General features: G+C 35.4%; 1 protein-coding gene and 1 pseudogene across 2 annotated transcripts in view; both read left to right on the top strand.

The window, feature by feature from the left end:
- CHD1 (chromodomain helicase DNA binding protein 1) overlaps positions 1-21,073 on the top strand; it is a 70,674-nt gene that overhangs the window by 5,520 nt on the left and 44,081 nt on the right. For both annotated transcript variants that reach the window (XM_012773640.2, XM_012773624.3), the window contains exon 3: positions 20,197-20,398. In XM_012773640.2, coding sequence (XP_012629094.2) covers positions 20,197-20,398 — 202 coding nt within the window. The remainder of the gene's footprint in view (positions 1-20,196; positions 20,399-21,073) is intronic.
- Positions 7,348-7,426, top strand: LOC142874146 (uncharacterized; annotated as a pseudogene).

Here is a 21,073-nt window from a genome sequence, read left to right as displayed (position 1 = left end):
TTATATTTACTTAGAGGAACTCTACGTTGCACTTAACTTTTCTTGGCTTATAGAAACTATTTTAATGTTTTATGCTTCAAAACTTCAAGATTCTTTTTTGGAATTCAACTTTTTTTTTTGAGATAGGATCTTGCTCTATTGCCAGGCTGGAGTGCAGTGGCGCCATCACAGCTCACTGCAGCCTCCAACTCCTGGACTCAAACAGTCCTCCTGTGTCATCCTCATAAGTAGCAAGGACTGTAGGCACTTGCTGCCACACCCGACTAATTTTTAAGTTTGTCCAGGTTGGTCTCAAGCTCTTAGCCTCAAGTATTCCTCACACCTCAGTCTCCAAAGTGCTGGGATTACAGGCCTGAGCCTGGCCAGATCTCAACTTTTAAAATGTTTTGGGGAGGCACTGGTGGTAGGGAGTGAATAGGAAATATGATTAATAGCTTTTCCTTTAGAAAAATTATTAAATGTTATTAAAGGCTTTGAGAAGCCCTGTAGTCCAAATGACTTGTTAAATTTAAGGAATACTAAATGAAAGGTAATTTGAACACAGGTCACATTTTTCACTGTATGTCTGTAAGTGTCCCGTTGAACACTTATGGCACACCATTTTCCGAATTGTTGCCATTTTTCTCTTTTGCTTGTTTGTTTGTTTTGAATCATTGCATTTATGTATACACATAGCAGAAAGATTTCTTGCCATCAAAATCAGTTATTTTCTTTCACTAAATAAAAATTTTAAAGGAAATGCCAGTTAAAGTGGTGTTTCATAACTTGCTTTGCAGTTACCTCAGAGTTTTGTTTTTCTTTAAGTCAATTCATTTCTAAGTTGCAAAAGTTTACACTAAGAAACACTTAAAGGAAAAATGTGAAATCACAAATCTATAATGGCTAGAAATCATTGAATTAAGAAAACTGGCTATAAAAATTTCCTGATGTCATTAATTGCAAGAAAGTATGATTATTTTACATCTCATTTTTTGTTAATCCCTATTTCTTACTTCAATATGTGTTTTCTTCATTTTCCCCTATTAGTTTTTTATTTTCTCAAATATCCTGTGTTACTGAATCTGCGATCATACCACTTCTTTTGCATTGAAAACTCAATATACTATTTAGCAAGAGCTTTAGTAATAGAGCTTTACTGCTCTGTCTCCAAATAGAATTTACCATATTAAGATTTTCACACAATTTCCTGGGACTGTTTTTTTTTTTTTTAAGGCAGGGTCTTGCTCTGCCCCTCACAGAGTGCAGTGGTGTTGTCATGGCTCACTGCAACCTCAGACTCCTGGGCTCAAGTGATCCTCGGGCATCAGTCCCTGGAGTAGTTGAGACTGTATAGGCATGTGCCATGACTCCTGCCTAATTTTTGTAGAGACGCGGTGGGGCCTCACTCTTGCCCAGGTTGGTCTTGAACTCCTGAGCTCAAGCAGTCCTCCTGCCTCGGCCTCACAGAGTGCTAGGATTACAAGCATGAGCCACTGTGCCCAGCCTAGGACTATGGTTAATCTAGATTACTGTAATGTATTTAGGCTAACTATTTTAACTATTAAGGATAAGAGAATTGAATATGACTTAACTATCAAAGACATGACTTTTATGTATATAGGCATAAGACAATGTGTGGGCAAACGATGTGAAGCTGCCCCTTTTTTATTCTGCTTAAGTAGGTGCTTCCTTAAGATCTTCATTGCTTTTGGGTTCCATATGGTACAGTTCTGTATTTAAAAATAAGAGTATTTCTTTGTGATGAAGGCATGGAAAAAACTTAAAAAAAAAATTTTTTTTTGTGGAAAAAATTAAAACTACAGAAATAGAAAAGTTGCAGCTTCAGTTGTAGTTCTTGGACCAGCAGCATTGGCATCACTTGGGAGCTTATTATAAATGTAGAACCTTCTGCCCTATCCCAGACCCACTGAGGTCATAACCTTCATTTTAACGAGATTCCCAAGTGATTCTTGTATGTATTAAATTCATATGCATATATATGAAATTGTTCAATGGGTGTCATTCAGCATCTTGCCACATTTTTTATTTTTGGTGGTGTTACACATGGTTTTTATTTTCTGGGAATCCACAAATGAAGGTGTCATGGGCCATGCCAGCAAGAGGCTAAGTAAATTTCATTTCTCTTGAAACAGTAACAGTGGCAACCAGTAATTTTTGAGCTCTTACTCTGACTGATTTTTGAGCTCTTACTCTGCCTCACATGCATAGTGCATGTGAGGCATTATGTATTAATTCTCACAAAACACCTGTGATGTACACAGTGTTATGATTCCCACTCTCCAAATGGGGAAACTGGATTTATAGGCATTTAAACAAATTGTTCTTTTAAAATCTTAACTAAACTCCAGTCATTACCTGTATTGTATTAGTTTTTCTATTAATGCCCTTCTCTCTGTTCCAGGATTTAATCTAGAGTACCATACTACATTTAGTAGTGAAATCTCCCTAGTCTTTGGTTTGTGAGAATTTTTAAGTCTTTGCTTATTTTTTCTGACCTTAACAATCTTGAGAAATACTGGCCAGATGTCCTGTAGAATGTCCTGAAATCAGAATTTGATGTTTTTTCTAGGATAAACTAGGGTTATGGTTTTTTAGAAAGAATACCACAGAGATAAAGTGCTCTAGTCATATAATATGGAAAACATGATATCCATATGACATTACTGGTGATGTTAACGTCCATCACTTGGTCAAGATAATATTTTCTAGGTTTCTGCTCTGTAAAGTTACTGTTTTTTTTCCTTTTCGTACTGTACTCTTTGGAAACAAGTCACTTTGTCTAGCCTACTCCCCAGGGGGTGTGGGTGAGAATTAAGCCCCATCTCCTGGTGAGGAGGATATCTTAAATATATTAAATGGAATATCTGTAAAGAATTCTTTATTTATTCAGTCATTTATAAGGCATGGATTTATTTATATATATTTTATACTTTTCAGTTGTAATTCAGTAAGTTGTTTTGTTGCGCTAGCCTTGGCCCCTAGGGGCTTTTCCAGGTTGGCTTCTATGTTTCTTTTATACATTCTCATCCTTTTGTCCTAGAATCAGCTATTCTCCAAGGCACCCTGATTCCTTTTATTGGAGAGTGGTATTAGAAACCAAGATCTGGGCAGTGCATGTGCTTTTTGCTATTCAAGTGTCACTGCTTCCAGGCCCTTACAGCAAACAAAGTGGATAACCTCTATATCCAACAGTGAGAAACCTGGCTCTAATCATCCATCATGCATCATTTATGCATTTAAACCTCAGTATACATGGAAAGCAATTTCAGAATTTTTAGGCCATACTCTCAGGAGAAACTAATTTACCAGTTAGAATACAGTGTTTGAGTACAGTATACTTGTGTATGTATCCTTGGAGTTTCTGGTCAAAACACTGTTTTCCAAAGTTAGTGAAGTTAAGTCATTTTTCCCACAGCTCCTTCAGTGTGATTATGTTATAAATTTGTAATAAAGTTAGATTTATTTGTCATGGTTTGCATTCCATTCTGGAATCCTCATCATAAGGGTTAATTTTCAAAATGTGTATATATTACATTTATTCTGTGATATAGTTCTGTGGGTTTTGACAGATGCCTAGAATCATTTATACTTCACCCAGTACTATACAGAACAATTCCTTTACCTTAAAAGTTCCCGTGTGTCCCAGATCTACTGAATCAAAATTTCTGTTTTAACAAGATTCCCAGGAGAATTGTATTCATGTTAAATTCTTATGCATATATATGAAGCTATTCACTTCAAGTGATGGCTTTTGCCTCAGCCTCCCAGAGTGCTAGGATTACAGGTGTAAGCGACTGCCAATGCACCCTGGCAGTAGCATGTATTGTATACTAAAAGATTGACTTAGTGTCTAGCAGTCATGTACTACATTGGTTATTTCACTTTTTTTACTAAGTGACTCACAGTAGGGGGAGTTTGTTCTTATGTACAGCACATTTCCATAGGTATATACAATGCTAACTGTGATGAAATATCAAGTTATAAATTTTATTTAAAATTTCATAGTTCTGGTAACTTATTTTTTTGTGGCAGAGTTCATTAAAGTAATTTAAAAGCATATAGTATTTTAAATAGCAAATTAATAATGGATAATATCTTTAAAATTGAACTTTTAAGGGTAGACATTACTTGTGCTAACTTATTATTATGAGGCTAGGCTCAGTGGCAAATGCCTGTAATCAAGCACCTTGGAAGTTTGAGGTAGAAGGATCACTTGTGGCTAGGAGTTCTTGACCAGCTGGGGCAATGCAGTGAGACCCTGTCTCTACAAAATTTAAAAAATTACCACTGGTATGGTGGTGTGTACCGGTAGTCCTAGCTACTCCAGAGGCTGATGCAAGAGGATAGCTTGTTAAGGCTGTAGTGGGATATGATCATGCCACTGAACTCCAACCTGGGTGACACAGCTGTCTCAAAAAATTATGGATAATTAGTTGTATATACAAAAGCAGTGACAGTAGTAAAATGAACCCCATGTTTATCATATAGCTTCAATGTATTTCATCTCATGGCCAATCTGGTTTAACTTAGCTCCTATCTACTATACTACTTCCCCTCCCGACACCCTGCACAATTATTTTGAAACATAATTCCTGTGTGTTAGACTTCTGCCTGATATGTAATACTAAATACTAATGGGCGAAGAAGTGGTTAAGCTTTGTCTAGTTGTTGTAACTATAAATAATAGAATTAGAAATTTTTATCATGTTATTAATATTGTAATAAATTTCATATGTAGTTTATAATATTGTAATAAATTTTGTATGTAGTTTATAAAACTATTATTTAGTGACTCTAAAATGTTTATATACATATCCCTTTATTCTTATCTGATTATTCCCTGAATGAATACTTACTAGAGAATATTTACTTTAGATTCAATATTATTCAATAATCATCTTTAAAATTAGTCAGACTAGGAGCTATCCTTCCTAGCATCTATGTCTAGCAGTTTTATTCTCATTTCTTCAGTTGGAGACTTTAAGGGGATAGAATCATATTATATTTTAAGAAGAGTTTGCTTTATAATACAGTTTTGTTTTGGGTTGATAGTTCAGAATGCTGAAACAAACTCATTGTTGGTCGATGTCTGACAAAACAATGGAACTACCTGCTTTTTAGAGTCATACAGAAGAAAAGATTTTCTGAAACCTTTTGTAGCTATTGTATTATTTCATCAAACTTGTGTTTTATTTACTTGCATGTGTGTAGTGCATGATATAGAATGTATAGGTCATGGTCCAAAAAGTTTGAAAGCCATTGCTTCCCTTTGGCTACTAATTCATTTTTTTTTTTTTGTTAATGAGTAGCATTTACTCATTATTTACTACTTTCCAGATTGTTTCTCCAGTCACTGCTGAAGTGGATAGTGGTCTATAAAATAAAGAAAGGTCCTGACTCTTATTATTTTCAAGATTCCATTTGGAGACAACATGTATAAAAATATTTGTAATCTTGTAAAAGAATTATTAATAACATATAAGCAAAATACTGTGGGAACATGAGCTGAAACAATGACCTATGCCTGGGAAAATAAGGGAATGGCTAAATAAGGTACATGATATCTTTTGCACATACCACCAACTAGTAATCTTACTTTCCTTTTTTATTTAAGGAATTTGTTTTGAAAATAGTATATGTATAGATTTTATTCATAGACATTCCTGTATTTATACTTACAATTAAGATAGTCCAAAGAACACCTATGGCACATTTTGAGGTAAAGATTCTTTTCTTGAATTCAGGAGAAAGATCTATAGTTTTTATCTCTAATAACTATCTTAAGTTCTTGTTTTTAATCTTTCTCTACTTTTGAAGAATTCATAGTAATCTTGAAGTATTTTTATTGAGTGTGGCAGAAATCCGAGGCTCATCTAACCAGTGTTAATATACATTGTATTTGTATTTACGAATGTAAATACAATTGCAATGAAAAGAAAGAACTAGAGAGCTAGGAGAAAATCATGGTTGAACTTCAAAAACACGAAGTTAGCGTTGAATTTGATCCACAATTATCTGCCAAGAAACTGTTTCAAAAATTACCTAAAAGCTCTTTTGAATGGCATTGACCCTTAAGTAGTAGTTAAGGCGGAAGGAAACGATCTATAGAAGGAGAATTTAGTGCAATATGGTCTATTCTTTAGAATAATAAATACAATTCTTAGATTTGTGTATATGTAGCTCTTTGTCAGACACACAATCTTCTATTAGAATATTTCTGTGGAAAATTGGTTTACCTTCTATTAGTGTATCCTATAACATACTCCCCGCATACCCCCACCTTGAATCTAATCCATATAAATACTACTAACACTTTAAAAGAAAAAAGGAAAGGAAAAGTAGGGAAATGGGATACATAAAAAGAAAGTCTTTCTGTGCTAGTGTAAAAAGAATACATTAATTATTTAATCGAATTAAAATTAAAAAATTATAGATTTAAGGCTTTGGTACAGTCAGTCTAATTTATATATACTGTTTAAATACACATTAACAGTTTTTTCTAGTGTTACTGTTTTGAGTTATTCATTTCCTTTCACTACTCCCACACCACTACAATATTACTTTCTTGACATTTTAAATCCACTCCAAGATTTATCAGTGCTAGTTTCTTCTGTTGGTGATGTGGTGGTAAGGAAAGCAGCTGCTCATTCATTGCTACTATTTTCTTAGAATATCATTCATTGTTGTACTCATTCTTCCTTTATATACTATTTCAGACTAGTTCCAAGACTTTTTCCCTCTATGGTATAGAAGAATCTTTGTTTATTTTCTTGAGAATGCATTGTTCTCATGTACCTAGGATAGGAATTGTCTTTAGTTCAAAGGACTGATGTGAGTGGAGAAAGGGGTGGTGAAAGGAGGTGTTAACATTCTGTCATGTTGGGCTGAGCTAACATGGGCTCTTACTCCCAAAGCACTCCCTTCCCCAAACACCTGAGAATGCTAGATAAAATAGAGCAAAAAGGAAAAAAATAGTTTCTTGGCTGAACTTGAAAGAAAACTTACTTACACATGCAGAACGAGAATGAAAATGAAGGCCATCAAAAAGAATAAATAAATAAATAAAAAGAAAACTTACACATGCCCAAAGCAAAAGGGAACCCAAAGCCTGAGCAGTAAGGTCTGCATGGCAGCAAAGGAGGGGATATTTGGAGGTGCACAAGGTCTTCAGGGCAAGATCTTGGCTGGGATTGGAACTAAGAATTTGCCTGCAGCTGGAATTTAATAATTCTCTCTTTAAAAAACTGGGACCTTGGAAAGGTTGCCTTCTCTGAAAAGGATCTAGGAAAACTCCTTATGTGTGCCTTGAGGAACATTTTGTTTTTATTGTAAAGATAAAATGGAAAAAGCTTTGCGCAGTGGCAGTATCGTAGCCAATGAGGTTTATCCGAGGCGCGATTATTGCTTAAAAAAAAAAAAAAAAAGATAAAATGGAAAATATTTTGTAAGGTATAATAGATTTAATGATTTAAAATTTTGTCTTAGTTGGCATATAAATGAAAGGGCCATAAGGGCCAAGCAGATAACGTGAATGAATGAAGCTGTCTAGGTATAAGACATTTGTTTGTGGAAGGTGATTGGTGAATTGGAAAGTACCAGTAAATGCATTGTCCAAAGGAAACAGTATTACTTAGTTTTAGGCAGTTGTGATGGTGTAGAAAGTAGACCCAGTGTTTCCAGATTTTCTGATTCTTCAGAAGCAGCTTCTGCTTAAAATTATTTTCCCTAGAACAGTTTTAAATTAGAAGACTTTAAGGAAGAAGAAAAAAAAAAAGAAGAAATCTAGATGCAGAGATGCCAGGAAGAAAGAATGGTAAAATGTTGTGTGGAAGGTTCAGGTTTATGGTGCTTTCAAATAGAAAGCAAAGAGGAGATAATTTTTTTTTTTTTTTTTTTTTTTTTGAGACAGAGTCTCCCTTTGTTGCCCAGGCCAAGAGTGAGTGCTGTGGCGTCAGCCTAGCTCACAGCAACCTCAAACTCCTGGGCTCAAGCAGTCCTCCTGCCTCAGCCTCCCAAGTAGCTGGGACTACAGGCATGTGCCACCATGCTCAGATAATTTTTTTTTTTTTTTGTATATATGTTTTTAGTTGGTCGATTAATTTCTTTCTATTTTTGGTAGAGACGAGGTCTCGCTCAGGCTGGTTTCGAACTCCTGACCTCGAGCAGTCTGCCCACCTCGGCCTCCCAGAGTACTAGGATTATAGGTGTGAGACACTGCACCCGGCCAGGAGATAATATTAAACATTTATTAATTCGCAAATATGTCTTCAGAGACAGGTAGAGTGCTATAAAGTGGGTCTACACATGTTAAGTAAAACACCCTGTGGGCATGTTTTATGTGCCAGGTCAGGTGCCTTACATAGTCTGAGGGAGGCGGTCAGGGAAAACTTCGAGACATGAAGGATGAGTAGAGCTAGGGGTACTAGGGAAGAGGATGTGGATTAAGTTTTCTAGGTAGAATAGGGGTACTAGGGAAGAGAGTCAGGATTAAGTTTTCTAGATAGGGAGTATTGCTTATACCAAGGCTATGAAGTGGGAAAGAGCATGGCAAATTCAGGGACTGAAGAAAGTCAGTGTGGTTTGAGTGCAGAGTAGATTAAGTTGGAAAGGTAGGCAGAGTTTAGATGGTAGTCATTTTATCCTGCAAATAGAGGTAAGCCATTAAAACCCGCAAATCAATCATAGTATTGCATTTGTAATGGGGTTAAGTAGGTGTGGGATGGTGTCCAGGTATATGCAATTAAAAAATTGGGGATGGTTCTGGCCAATTCCAAGCCTTTTGGGAGGCCAAGGCTGGAAGAGCCAGGAGTTCAAGACCAACTTGAGCAACTGAGTGAGACCCTATCTCTAAAAAACAAACAAAACAGAAAAAAATTGGGGAGGCGGTAATGTTGATATGGGCCAGAGTTTGAGAAGCATTTCTCTCAGTTAATCTAGATATAGAATTGTAACAGTTATATGGGGGGAGAACCACTGAGGATAGCACTTTAAAATTCTTAAATATTTAACTTTAAATTTAAAAAAAATTTAAATTTGATTTCATGTCATTCTTATTACAAAGAATATTAATTTTTTTTCTGGTCATTCAAGTTATTAAGAATATTGACTTAGAATAACTTTGAGGGTATGGGAAAAGAATGTTGGCCTTAATACTAAAAGAACCTGTGCAGATAAGAATTTTGAACACTTTTCTCTCATTTCTAGTGAACCACAGACTTTGAAGGGCCATAAAAGGGAGCACCTTCTAGCTGAGTCAGCTTCCATTGAATAACTCTCAAGGAAATACAGCCCAGCACTTCTACTTATTTCTTGTTTGTCAGAACTTAAGCTCATGGCCATACTTAGCTGCAGAGAGTTTGTGCTGTGCATTCTTTTATACCTGTTGACCATGACAACGGGATGTCTGTTACCAAGGAAAAGATGGCAACATGCTGAATTAGTCAAATAGCAGTTTCGGAGGCAGATTATTATATACATTTGGCGTTTAATCTCTTTTTCCTTAACATTCATTTTTACCTTTTCAGGATTCTGTTCTTTTTTTCCCCTCCACCCATCTACACACTGGCTTTTTAGGTTCTTAAAGTTTTATGCAGTTCTTACATTTCTACCTGCCTAGAAGAAATGGCCAATTTATTGATTATACATTAATTAATACATATTAATTATTAATATTAATTATAATATATTGATTATATATTAGATTATTTTATTTTTCATGCCATTGAATGTTTATTTACTTGCCTATTATATTCATTTGACTTCTGTGGCTTTTAAATTTCCTCATGTTTGTACATTTTACTACCTGCAAATGAGATTTCACAATTTTGGATGATAATGAAGAAAACTTGTGATATTGGAAAAACATTTTTGTTTATTAATATTTTTAAAATTTTGAATTAATTTCAAATTACAGAAACTTGCAAGAGTTATATCAAGAACTTCATTGCATATCCTTGTTCATATTCACTAATTTTTAACTTTTTGCTATATTTCCTTATTCTCTGTTTTTACTTACATATAATTTATACACATGATATATGTGTAATACATATTTTCTCTGAATTTTTGAGAGTAGATTGCAGAAAGCATACTTTTTACATGTACATACCTGGCTGGAGTACTGCACACCTGGTACCCTCGTACCTTCCAAGGACATCACATTTGAAGGTTTATATTGTGTGCCTGCCCCTTTTGGTGATGCTACTTTTGATCAACAGGACAGGGTGTCTGGTTTCTCCATTGTATTTTCTAATTTATCCCTTATAGCTAATAAGCAACTTACAAGAATGCACTTTGAGGCTATGTAATTATCTCACTCAGCAAACTCTCACCCTAGATTTAATAACACTCATGGATTATTCTTGCCTGAACCAACATTTTCTATGATGATTGTGAAATGATATTTCTCTAGCACTACCACCCTGTCCACTTTTACCACTTGGCATTCAGAGCTCTATTAGAGCCCTCCTCTGTCAGTTTTTCTCTCTCTCATCAGCATAGATTCAGTGGTTCCTGTTTTATTTGCTAGGTAATCTTTAACTTCTTATCTTGATGTGCAAATCCAGTTTGGCCAATGGAAGCCCCTTCAAATTGGCTTCCATATGTTTTTATTTTTCCTATGTTCTTTTTGATATGCCTTCATCTTTTATTTTTTTAAGTGTTTACTTTTTAGCACAGCAAGATTGTCCAGGCTCTTCTTGTACCTTCCCTGTCCCAGCCCTAGAATCTACCATTTCTCAATGGAACTGTAGTTTACTTAAGTGTAGGGTAGTATTTAGAAATCAGGATCTGAGTGCTGAGTGGTTATAAATTTAAATCTTCAAGGAGGATGTGTTTAGTTGATTGATAAATAGCAAATCAAAAGACACACTGTTATAGATACAAAAATGCAAGGTACCATTTTTTTTTTTGTATCACTGTTTGTAGCATTGCAGAATTAGAGGCAAAACACGTTCATTCTTGAGTGTCATGTAACTAGTGTATCTAGAAAATGGAGTGTATGCAGTTGCACAAAGGAATTGGGTGGGTAATGTATCTATTGCTATGGAATGATCTCTAGGATATAATGTGTGTATAATGGTATAATTTATTTAAAAGTATAAAATATGTTACCGATTATTTATGAAAGGGGAATATAAACATTCTTGTTCATACTTTGCTTATATTAAAAGGGGGGAAAATAAACTCTTGAAAGTGGTTACTATTTGGGAAAAGAGGACTTAGTATGGAGGATACAGGGATGGACACTGAACTTCTGCCTGTAACTTGTTTTGTAGCTCTGAAGTTGTATCTAAGTAAATAAAGCAGCATTAAATCAAAATCAATAAAAAAGTAGTCCCTAAAAATAAGTAAAAAGCAAATGATCCTAATTATACCAAATTGGTAGTCACATGGAAATAAATTATTTCAGCTGACTTTAAAGCAGTAGTTTGATTGTAGGAGTGAGTATTCCTGAAGACAAAAAGAATTACAAAGAGGCCAAGCTCCATGGCTCATGCCGGCTGTAATCCTAGCACTTTGGGAGGCCCGGGTGGAAGGATCACTTGAGGCCAGGAGTTTGAGACCAGTCTGAGCAACATAGCAAGACCCCTGTCTCTACAAAAAATAAGGAAAAAACCCAGGCATGGTGGCAGGCACCTATAGTTTCAGCTATTCGGGAGACTGACTCAAGCCCTGAGTTTGAGGTCGTAGTGAGCTATGATGACACCACTACACTGTAGCCCAGGCAATAGAATAAGACCCTGTCTCAAAGAAACAAAACAAAAAACAAAAAAACCCAAAACCTTAGTTTTTAGTAACCATATTATTATTAATAATGGTATTATTTTTGAAACTAGTATATATTCTAAGATATAGCAGATAATTTTATTCGTGTCATTTGGACCCAAGAAACTTAACCCAAGTGATAATAAAAAAATAAAATCAAAGAAGTAAAAACACTAGCAAATTTGAATTTCAAATGCTAGTATAAGTTCTTAATGTATTTTCTCTAAAAATACATATATCCTAGTGCATTCCATTAAAAACTCATGAAAACAGTGACCAGTCCATTTGTGATATGTTTACCTAGTATACAAGTTACAATTTAATTTTCAATTTAAATAGAAGTAGGGCTTTTTGATGAAATGGCTGAGTTATAGCCTGAGGCAAGACATTTACAAGATGAGCCTGGTGCATTTTTAAAATTTTTTTTTTTTTTTTTTTGAGACAGAGTCTCACTTTGTTGCCCAAGCTATAGTGAGTGCCATAGTGTCAGCCTATCTCACAGCAACCTCAAACTCCTGGGCTCAAGCAGTCCTCCTGCCTCAGCCTCCCAAATAGCTGGGACTAAAGACAGGTGCAAGCCACCACATCTGGCTAATTTTTGTTTCTGTTTTTAGTTGACAGGCTAATTTTTTCTACTTTTAGTAGAGACGGGGGTCTCACTCTTGCTCAGGCTAGTCTTGAACTCATGAGCTCAGGCAATCCTCTTGCCTCCACCTCCCAGAGTACTAGGATTACAGGCATGAGCCACTGTGCTCTACCCTGGCCTCGTGCATCTTGTCATACCAGAAAGACAAGTAGTTATCAAAGACTACTTGAGATCTTGTCAAAAGGACTTAGGAACTGATGAAGGGTTTCCAGTTGGCTAAAATTTGGAAATTGACAAGGATGCTGACAATAGATTAAAATTCATTAAATAAGTTCAAATCCATGAGTTCATTATGTGATTTAAAAAAATTATTGGTCTCCTTTGATGGATGCTAGTGATTGAACTCTTTTGAAAACTGGTAAATAAGAAAAATAAATGAAAATACCTCTTCTTTATGAACTGTACCTCCAAGTTAAATTTGATGAGGGAAAGTTTCTCTTTATAGAAGTATTCCACCTAAGGCCGGGCGCGGTGGCTCACGCCTGTAATCCTAGCACTCTGGGAGGCCGAGGCTGGTGGATTGTTCAAGGTCAGGAGTTCGAAACCAGCCTGAGCAAGAGCAAGACCCTGTCTCGACTATAAATAGAAAGAAATTAATTGGCTAACTAATATATATAGAAAAAATCAGCTGAGCATGGTGGCGCATGCCTGTAGTCCCAGCTACTCAGGAAGCTGAGGCAGAAGGATCACTTGAGCCCAGGAGTTTGAGGTTGCTGTGAGCTAGGCTGACACCACAGCACACACTCTAGCCTGGGCAACAAAGTGAGACTCTGTCTCAAAAAAAAAAAAAAAAAAAATACTCCACCTAATCACCTAATAATGAAGAAATAATATATTAGGTAAATGAAAAATGATAAAAAGACATCATTTACTGCTTGTAGTTAGATAATGGATAAAGCCTTATGCTCCTCAATGGCTGCTAAAAATATTAAGTATGAGCTGATGGGGAACTTTATAATGGATAGATAAGGCTTGACAGTACCTTAATCCACAGAACATACTTAACCTCACACAAAAAGAGACAACCAGACATCCATCAAGTGCCTTCTGGTAGGAGTCCATGACACCACTTAGAAAGTTTTCTTGCCAAGAATAATTGAACTTGAATCCAATGGAGCCTCTATATAGCAGCCAGTTTATAAGAATTACAAGGGACAGAAAAGTATGTTAAAAGATACCACAGGGATGTAGTTAGCAAAATCTAGAAGGCAAGAAAGACTACAGGAAAAACTACCTAATGTCTTCCACAAAGAAGGTTGCAAGGAAAAAAGGAAGGGGAACTTTCAGGTTAATAAAAGATATAAAAAATACGTGAAATCAAATACAATGTGTGAATCTTGTTTGGATTTCTATTCAATCTTTGGAAAAAACAGAATCATGAGACTAAAGGAATAGCTTGGAGTGGATATTTAATATTTAATATACTTAATTTAATGTTTAATATAATATGTTAATGTTAAAGAAATAAGTGATCTGTTAAGGTATACTTACATTGCGGATGTTTACAAATAATGTGTTTTATTTGAAATAGCATCGATATGAGTTGATAATAGTGGAACTAGATAATAGATACATGGTAATTCATTATATTGCTCTCTAGTTTGTATTTGAAATTGTATATAAATATAAGCTTGAAAAGAAACTTTAATTTGAATTGCTATTTATGTTGTAAATGTGGTATTTCTATGTAATTTACCCTAAGAAAACGATATAATTTTATCACAGTACTGATAAACATGGTGGTTTTTCTTTTGTAAACTGAGGAAAAGAACTTAGTGTTTTTAATAATCTATTTACCACTTTATTACTATTTTGTTAGTGAGGTTTATTAGGTCATTAAATATGAAAAGTCCTGTTTTGAATCAGTTTATTATATCTCAAACAAGAAGCAGTATCATTAATCAAAGTATGTGTCTAAACTGTTGACACAGTTTTGCCATCTTAAAGGTAGCATGTTTTGACAGCAGCGAAGAATCCTGGGGAGCAAGTAGCGATAAAATTGCAAAAGGCGTTTTCTGCAGCTTGTTGATAATTGAATATTTTTCCTGCAAGAAGTGGTCCAAAGCCTGGATGAAGTGGTTGGTACAAGGTCTGGTGAATAAGGTGGATGACAGAGTTTCCAAGTCCAACCTCTGTAGTTTGAGCAACATTGTTCAACATGTGGTCGAGCATTCTTTAGGAAGAGGATTGGCCTGTCTCTGTTGACCTGTTTCGGCTGCTTAATCGCAAACGTCCTCATCATTTTGTCCAGTTGATTGTAGTAGACATTCACTGTAGTTGATTGATCAGGTTTCATGAAGCTATAGTGGATAATACCAGTCCTGGACCACCAGACAGACACTATTAGCTTTTTTGGATGAATATTTGGTTTTGGACTATGTTTTGGCACTTCATCTTTATCTAACCATTGTACTGAATGCTTGTGATTGTCAAAAAGAATCCATTTTTCATCACGTGTAACAATATGGTATAGAAATGGTTCCCCTTCATGTTGTGACAGCAAAGAAAGGCAAGCTTTGAGATGATTTCTCTTCTGATGCTTATTTAATTCCTGCAATACTCATCTTTCCAGCTTTGTTACCTTGCCCATTTGTTTCAAATGGTCCAGTATTGTTGGAATACTAATGTCCAACCTTGCTGCTAATTCACTCGTAGTTTGAGATGGATTCACTTCCATTACAGCTTTCAGCTCATCATTGTCCACCTTGGTCTCAGGTCATCTATGTTGCTCATTTTCAAGATTAAAATCACAAGAACAGAACTTCTCAAACCATTAACATACTGTGCGTTCATTATCCACGTCCTTCTCAGACACTTCACTGATATTTCAAGCTGTCTGCACAGCATTGGTTTGAAGAGGGAACTCATATTCAAAAATTACAAAAATTTTTGATTTATCTATGGTTTCACAAAAATTTCTCTAAAAATAATTGGAAAGGTAATCACAAGCCAAAAACCATGCATTCAAAAGACTGAGGATGTGCTGTCACAATAAAAATAAAACAAAAAATGTCATAATGAAAATGTCAAGATATCAAATGTCAAGGTTAGTTCTCGAGGTACTCAGACATTTCATACTTAATGACCTAATAATATACTTAATAAGAGTAACTTTTTTTTGAGACAGAGTCTCGCTCTGTTGCCTAGGCTAGAGTGCTGTGGCATCAGCTTAGCTCCCAACAACCTCAAACTACTGGGCTCAAGCCATCTTCCTGCCTCAGCCTCCCAACTAGCTGGGACTACAGGCATGTACCACCATGCCCAGCTAATTTTTTCTATATATTTTTAGTTGGCCAATTAATTTCTTTCTATTTTTAGTAGAGACAGGGTCTTGCTCTTGCTCAGGCTGGTTTTGAACTCCTGACCTTGAGCGATCCTCCGGCCTCGGCCTCCCAGAGTGCTAGGATTATAGGTGTGAGCCACCTCGCCCAGTTAATAAGGGTAACTTTTAAGTGCTGTACAAATATTATGTAAAAGATAAGCAGTATGAGTTACTACCTAAAATGTTACTTGGGGCTCAGAAATTTTTTTATAACCAAATGGTAATTTGTGATTTTTATATAAGAATATATGTTTATATGTCTTTTTAATTTATTTAGTCATCCATCTACCTATGAAACATACTGAGTTCTTCATTTAGTTTCATTTGGTACTCAACCTACAAAGAGCAATAGGTTAACATCCCAGCACTCAAGGAATATGCGGTCTTAGGATACCAAAACAAAACACTACAATGATTATTACATCATATTCTCACAGCCAAGATAGTGGTGTGTACAGGAAGTTTTGGGAGTGCTGAGAAAGGATACTTAATTTAATGTTGGGTTGAGATGGAGCCAGAAGAAATTTGGAGGACTAGCCAGGAAGTGATAGTCAAGAATTACAGTGGAAAGAGAAGAGAAGCAATGGTATAAAAGCAGAAAGTAAAGAGAACTAGCTTTCAGAGAATTACATGTAATTTTCCATAACTTGAACTAGATGTTTAAGTGGGAAACTGGCTGCCAGTAGGCTGGAGAATTAGGCAGAGACAAATTTCTGAAAGCCTCAGAGGTATTTGAACTTTGTTTTAGAAAAACTAAAGACTTACAAAAGAAAGTTAGGCCATAATCAGCTTTTTATTTTAGAAAAGACATTTGTGGCAGTGGGCTGAAGTAAAATTACTTTATTAGGGAGAGGCATTTTATCTACTTCAGCTCAGAGTTTTATGTCTAAATGGTTTTTTCCCTCTGGCTCTATATTTATTTTTCTTTCAAATTTTTGAATTTTCTTTTTAAGAAAATTTTGCAAAACATTTATATAATTCCAAACTAAAGACTATTCCAATCCCTGTTGCTTTTACCCTCTTCCCTCCATCTGTAGGTAACCATTTTTAAATTAGATGTTAGTTTATGTTGCCATTGTTGCTCTTTTTTCCTTTCCTTTTTCTATTTTGTTTTTTTTTTCTTGCTAAGTTTGTTATACAGCAGTAGCCATTGTTGCTTTTTAAAAAGTATAAGCGAGTATGTATAAATATTTCCCTTTCTTATCCACAGGAAACATACCGTAAACATTGTATTATATTTTGTGTGTGTTGTTTTTTTTTTTTTTACTTAACTATATATATCCTGAAGATCAGTCTATAGCAGCAAGATCTTCCTTACTCTTTGCATATGGTTAATTCCAAAGAACAACTCAATAAAATAAATGCTTCTAATAATGACATTCTAATAATAAACCTATACCATTACAGTAGCCTAGCCTCAGGCTGTTGCTTTTATCTCCAGCTAGAACTACTTCTGCCTAAAGAACATGAAAGAAAAGATTTCTGTATTCACTTAAGAATTTTGTTTTGTTGAAAAACAATTTTTTTTTTTTTGAGACAGAGTCTCACTCTGTTGCCCAGGCTAGAGTGCTGTGGCATCAGCCTAGCTCACAGCAACCTCAAACTCCTGGGCTCAAGCAATCCTTCTGCCTCAGCCTCCCGAATAGGTGGGACTACAGGCATGTGCCACTATGCCTGGCTAATTTTTTCTGTATATTTTTAGCTGTCCAGTCAACTTCTTTCTATTTTTGGTAGAGAACGGGGTCTTGCTCTTGCTCATGCTCAGGCTGGTCTCGAACTCCAGAGCTCAAGTGATCCAGCTGCCTTGGCCTCCCAGAGTGCTAGGATTACAGGCATGAGCCACCGCACCTGGCTGAAAAGCAATTCTTACTAGCTACACATCTGAAATGACTAATGAAGATATAATTAAGAATGTAGGCCCATGACTGCCCCCAAATTTAATTATTCATCCATCTACTTTTCAAGTATTTATTGAACACCCATTTATGTAAGGTATTATGCTGGAAAAAATAAACAGTACCCTCCAGAAGCTTATAAGCAGTTAAAGAGATACTCCTACTTAACTCTTCTTTTCTGCAGAATTCTAAATGTTTCCTGACTACTGTATCAAACTTAATTGTATCTTCAGTGCTCCCCACACACCTTGATCCTTTTGTCTTAAATATAGCACAGAATGATTAATCAGTTTACATGACTGTCTCAAGGTTATAAGTTCTTTTAATGGTGAGGACCTTATCTCAGTCTCCCCAGTGCCTAACACTTGGTAGTTTTCAGTAAAGTTTATTGAAATGGAAGATTTCTTTTACCCTAGTGAGTTAAAGGAAAAATAAAATTGTGTGTTAGGAAAAACATCTTCTCTAATAATCCTTGCTAAAATTTCTCTCAAAAGATTCAAGTAACATATGGTTTAAAAAAAAAAAAGTACAGTGCTGTTTTTGGACCTCAGAACCATGTGATGAGAGAGTAGAAATGGTGGCAAAAGTGATCTTGATAATGTAACCTTTTAAGAAGCAGATTTTTGCTTACTGTTTCTATGAACAAAAAAGGCATTTCATGAGATTTTTTTTGTTTTGCTTTGTAATTTTTTTATTTTTAGTTATATCTTTAGGGTGCATGTGATGTTTTCATACAGGCATACAATGCGAATTAATGAAGTCAGGGTAATTGAGGTATCCACCACTTCAGGCATTTAACATTTTTTTCTATTAGGGACATTCCAATTCCATTCTTTTAGTTATTTTCAAGTGTACCTTAACTTACTGATTATAGTCACTTTGTTGTGCTGTCAAATATTGTTCATGCTGTCAAACTAACTATATTTTGCACCTGTTAACCATCCCCAGTGTATCTCACCCAACCTCCCCACTACCCTTTCCAGCCTCTGGTAGCCATCATTCTACTCTCTGCCTCCATGAGCCTCAGTTGTTTTTAATATTTAGCTCCCACATATAAGGGAGAGCATGTGAGATTTGTCTTTTCTGTGCTTGACTTATTTCACTTAACATGATGTTCTCCAGTTTCATCCACGTTCCATTAGATTTTAAAAACATGGGTATGCTGGTTCATACTATATTATTATAATTTTTTTTAGGACAGAGTCTCGCTAAGTTGCTCGGGCTAGAGTACATCTGGCATCATCATAATTCATTGCAATCTCAAACTCCTGGGTTCAAGCAATTCTCTTGCTTCAGCCTCCTGAGTAGCTGGGACTACAAGCACTTACCACCACACCTGGCTAATATGTCTGTTTTGTAGAGATGGGGTCTTCACCCTTGCTGAGGCTGGTCTCCAACTCCCTACCTAAAGCGGTGCTCCTGCCTTGGCCTCCCAGAGTGCTAGGATTACGGGCATGAGCCACTGTACTCGGCCTTTGTTCATGCTTTAAGCATCTATGTATCTAACTTGTGGAATCAAAAGTCTTTCTGCAAGTTTATTTGTTTCCATACAAAGAAACTTTTAAGTCCTTGCTTTGGAAAAGGAATTACTGTAAGTTTGTAGTCTAGTTTCTTAGAGTAATACCTCCATCTGGTGGCATTTTCGAAAATTACAGAGAGGACAGGAACCTTGTGTTTTTTCCTATGCATGCAAAAACTGTATTACCTGTGGTTTCTCATAAAGCCAGATGAAATTAAGAGTCAGTCAAAAGCGGGCTCTACCATATGTTCTAGAAATTTAATGCCCTGGTTTTCAATAATTCAAATGTAAACATAATGTAAACAAGTGACCTTGGGGAATAATAATTTACAAAATCAACTGTTTAGTCCAGACCATTTCTAGGCTACTTTGGATAAAGAATTAGAAATGGAAAAAAAAGCATAGTTCCTCAGTGAGCTGTTAATTGCTTTCACATGTAAATATTTAGCTATTAGGAAATATTATGAGAATTTGTTGCTATTTTAAGATTTATTACTACAGAACCTTAAGGAATTTAAGTGATATTCTCACAGAATCAGTATTACTTTTTAAAAGTAAATTACATTTTATCATAGCCCAATTATAATAAATTATATTCTCCTAGTATGAGAGAACAGAGGTATAATCTTGAAAACAAGCAGAAACTATGAGTAAATTTCTACCTGTTACTGTAAGAATTTTTAACACATTTAATCTTCACACAGTTCCTGCTGTATAATTACTAGAGCTAAATAGCGTTTTACCTACTTTTTAAAGGTAGGTACCATAGCTTAAACTTCTCATTTTCCCAAATTTCTAGCCTAGGATCCTGTACATGGGTAGATTTTGCTTATTAATCTTAGTGCTTATATTTTAGCTAGAAATGTACTAAATCTATTAAATATGTCTTGTTACTATGGATTGACTAAATTAATTTACTTTTTCTTTTTGGCCACAGAGGGTTGAAATGTGAACTAAAATTTAATGATTTGGGGCTTTTTAGTGACATTTATGAAAGATTAAATTCGTAATGAGTTTTGTTTGAAATCTGTTTGTTTTCACATTGCAGCCAGTCGGACGACGATTCCGGGTCACCTTCAGGCTCTGGATCTGGTTCGAGTTCTGGAAGCAGTAGTGATGGAAGCAGTAGCCAGTCAGGTAGCAGTGACTCTGACTCTGGATCTGAATCAGGCAGTCAGTCAGAGTCTGAGTCAGACACTTCCCGAGAAAACAAAGTTCAAGCAAAACCACCGAAAGTTGACGGAGCTGAGGTAATAAATAGCCAATGAAAGGTAGATTTTTTGCTTTACTTTGGGAACATTTAAAGGATTGGTTTTATACCATTCTTAATCTAGCTTTTAGAAAATAACAAAAAACATTTTAGACATTAAAATTTACTTTTGGTGATTCTTAAACCTGTGGCTGTATGTCTATGGACTGAGCGACTTAGAAGAGATGTAGTCTGTAAGTATAAAACAGCAAGTATAAAATACACAAATAAAACCTTTTTGGTCTCTTAGGCAGAAATGGAGTTTGATAAATATTCATTGTCTCAGATAAAAATTAAAGTCTTCATGAGGTCTACTTTTTAACCTTGTAGTACATAATGTCTGTATTCAAGATCTTCAAAGGAGATACTTTATTGCCAAAAGCAGGAGGATTTAGTAGAACTTAGATTCCTCAAAAATAATTGGTAGAATAGGTTAAGGGTTGTTCTGTTTGAAACAAGCTACTACAGTATATACTAAAACTTGTCTGTTATTTCATGGTAGTGTACAGTGTTATTCAGAATACCAGTCCATAATGAGATAAGATACTTCAACCAGAATATAAATACATATTCATTCATGGAGAACATCTTACTATAAAAAAAGTCAGCTGAACTAAAACAATGTGCTAGTGACATAGTTGATTTATATTCTGACTCTGCCTCTTCACCTCACACT

Source organism: Microcebus murinus, chromosome 11 (assembly GCF_040939455.1).
Source record: "Microcebus murinus isolate Inina chromosome 11, M.murinus_Inina_mat1.0, whole genome shotgun sequence".
NCBI lineage: Eukaryota > Metazoa > Chordata > Mammalia > Primates > Cheirogaleidae > Microcebus > Microcebus murinus.
Note: the sequence above shows the minus strand (reverse complement) of the source record. Positions and strands in the feature narration are given on the sequence as shown.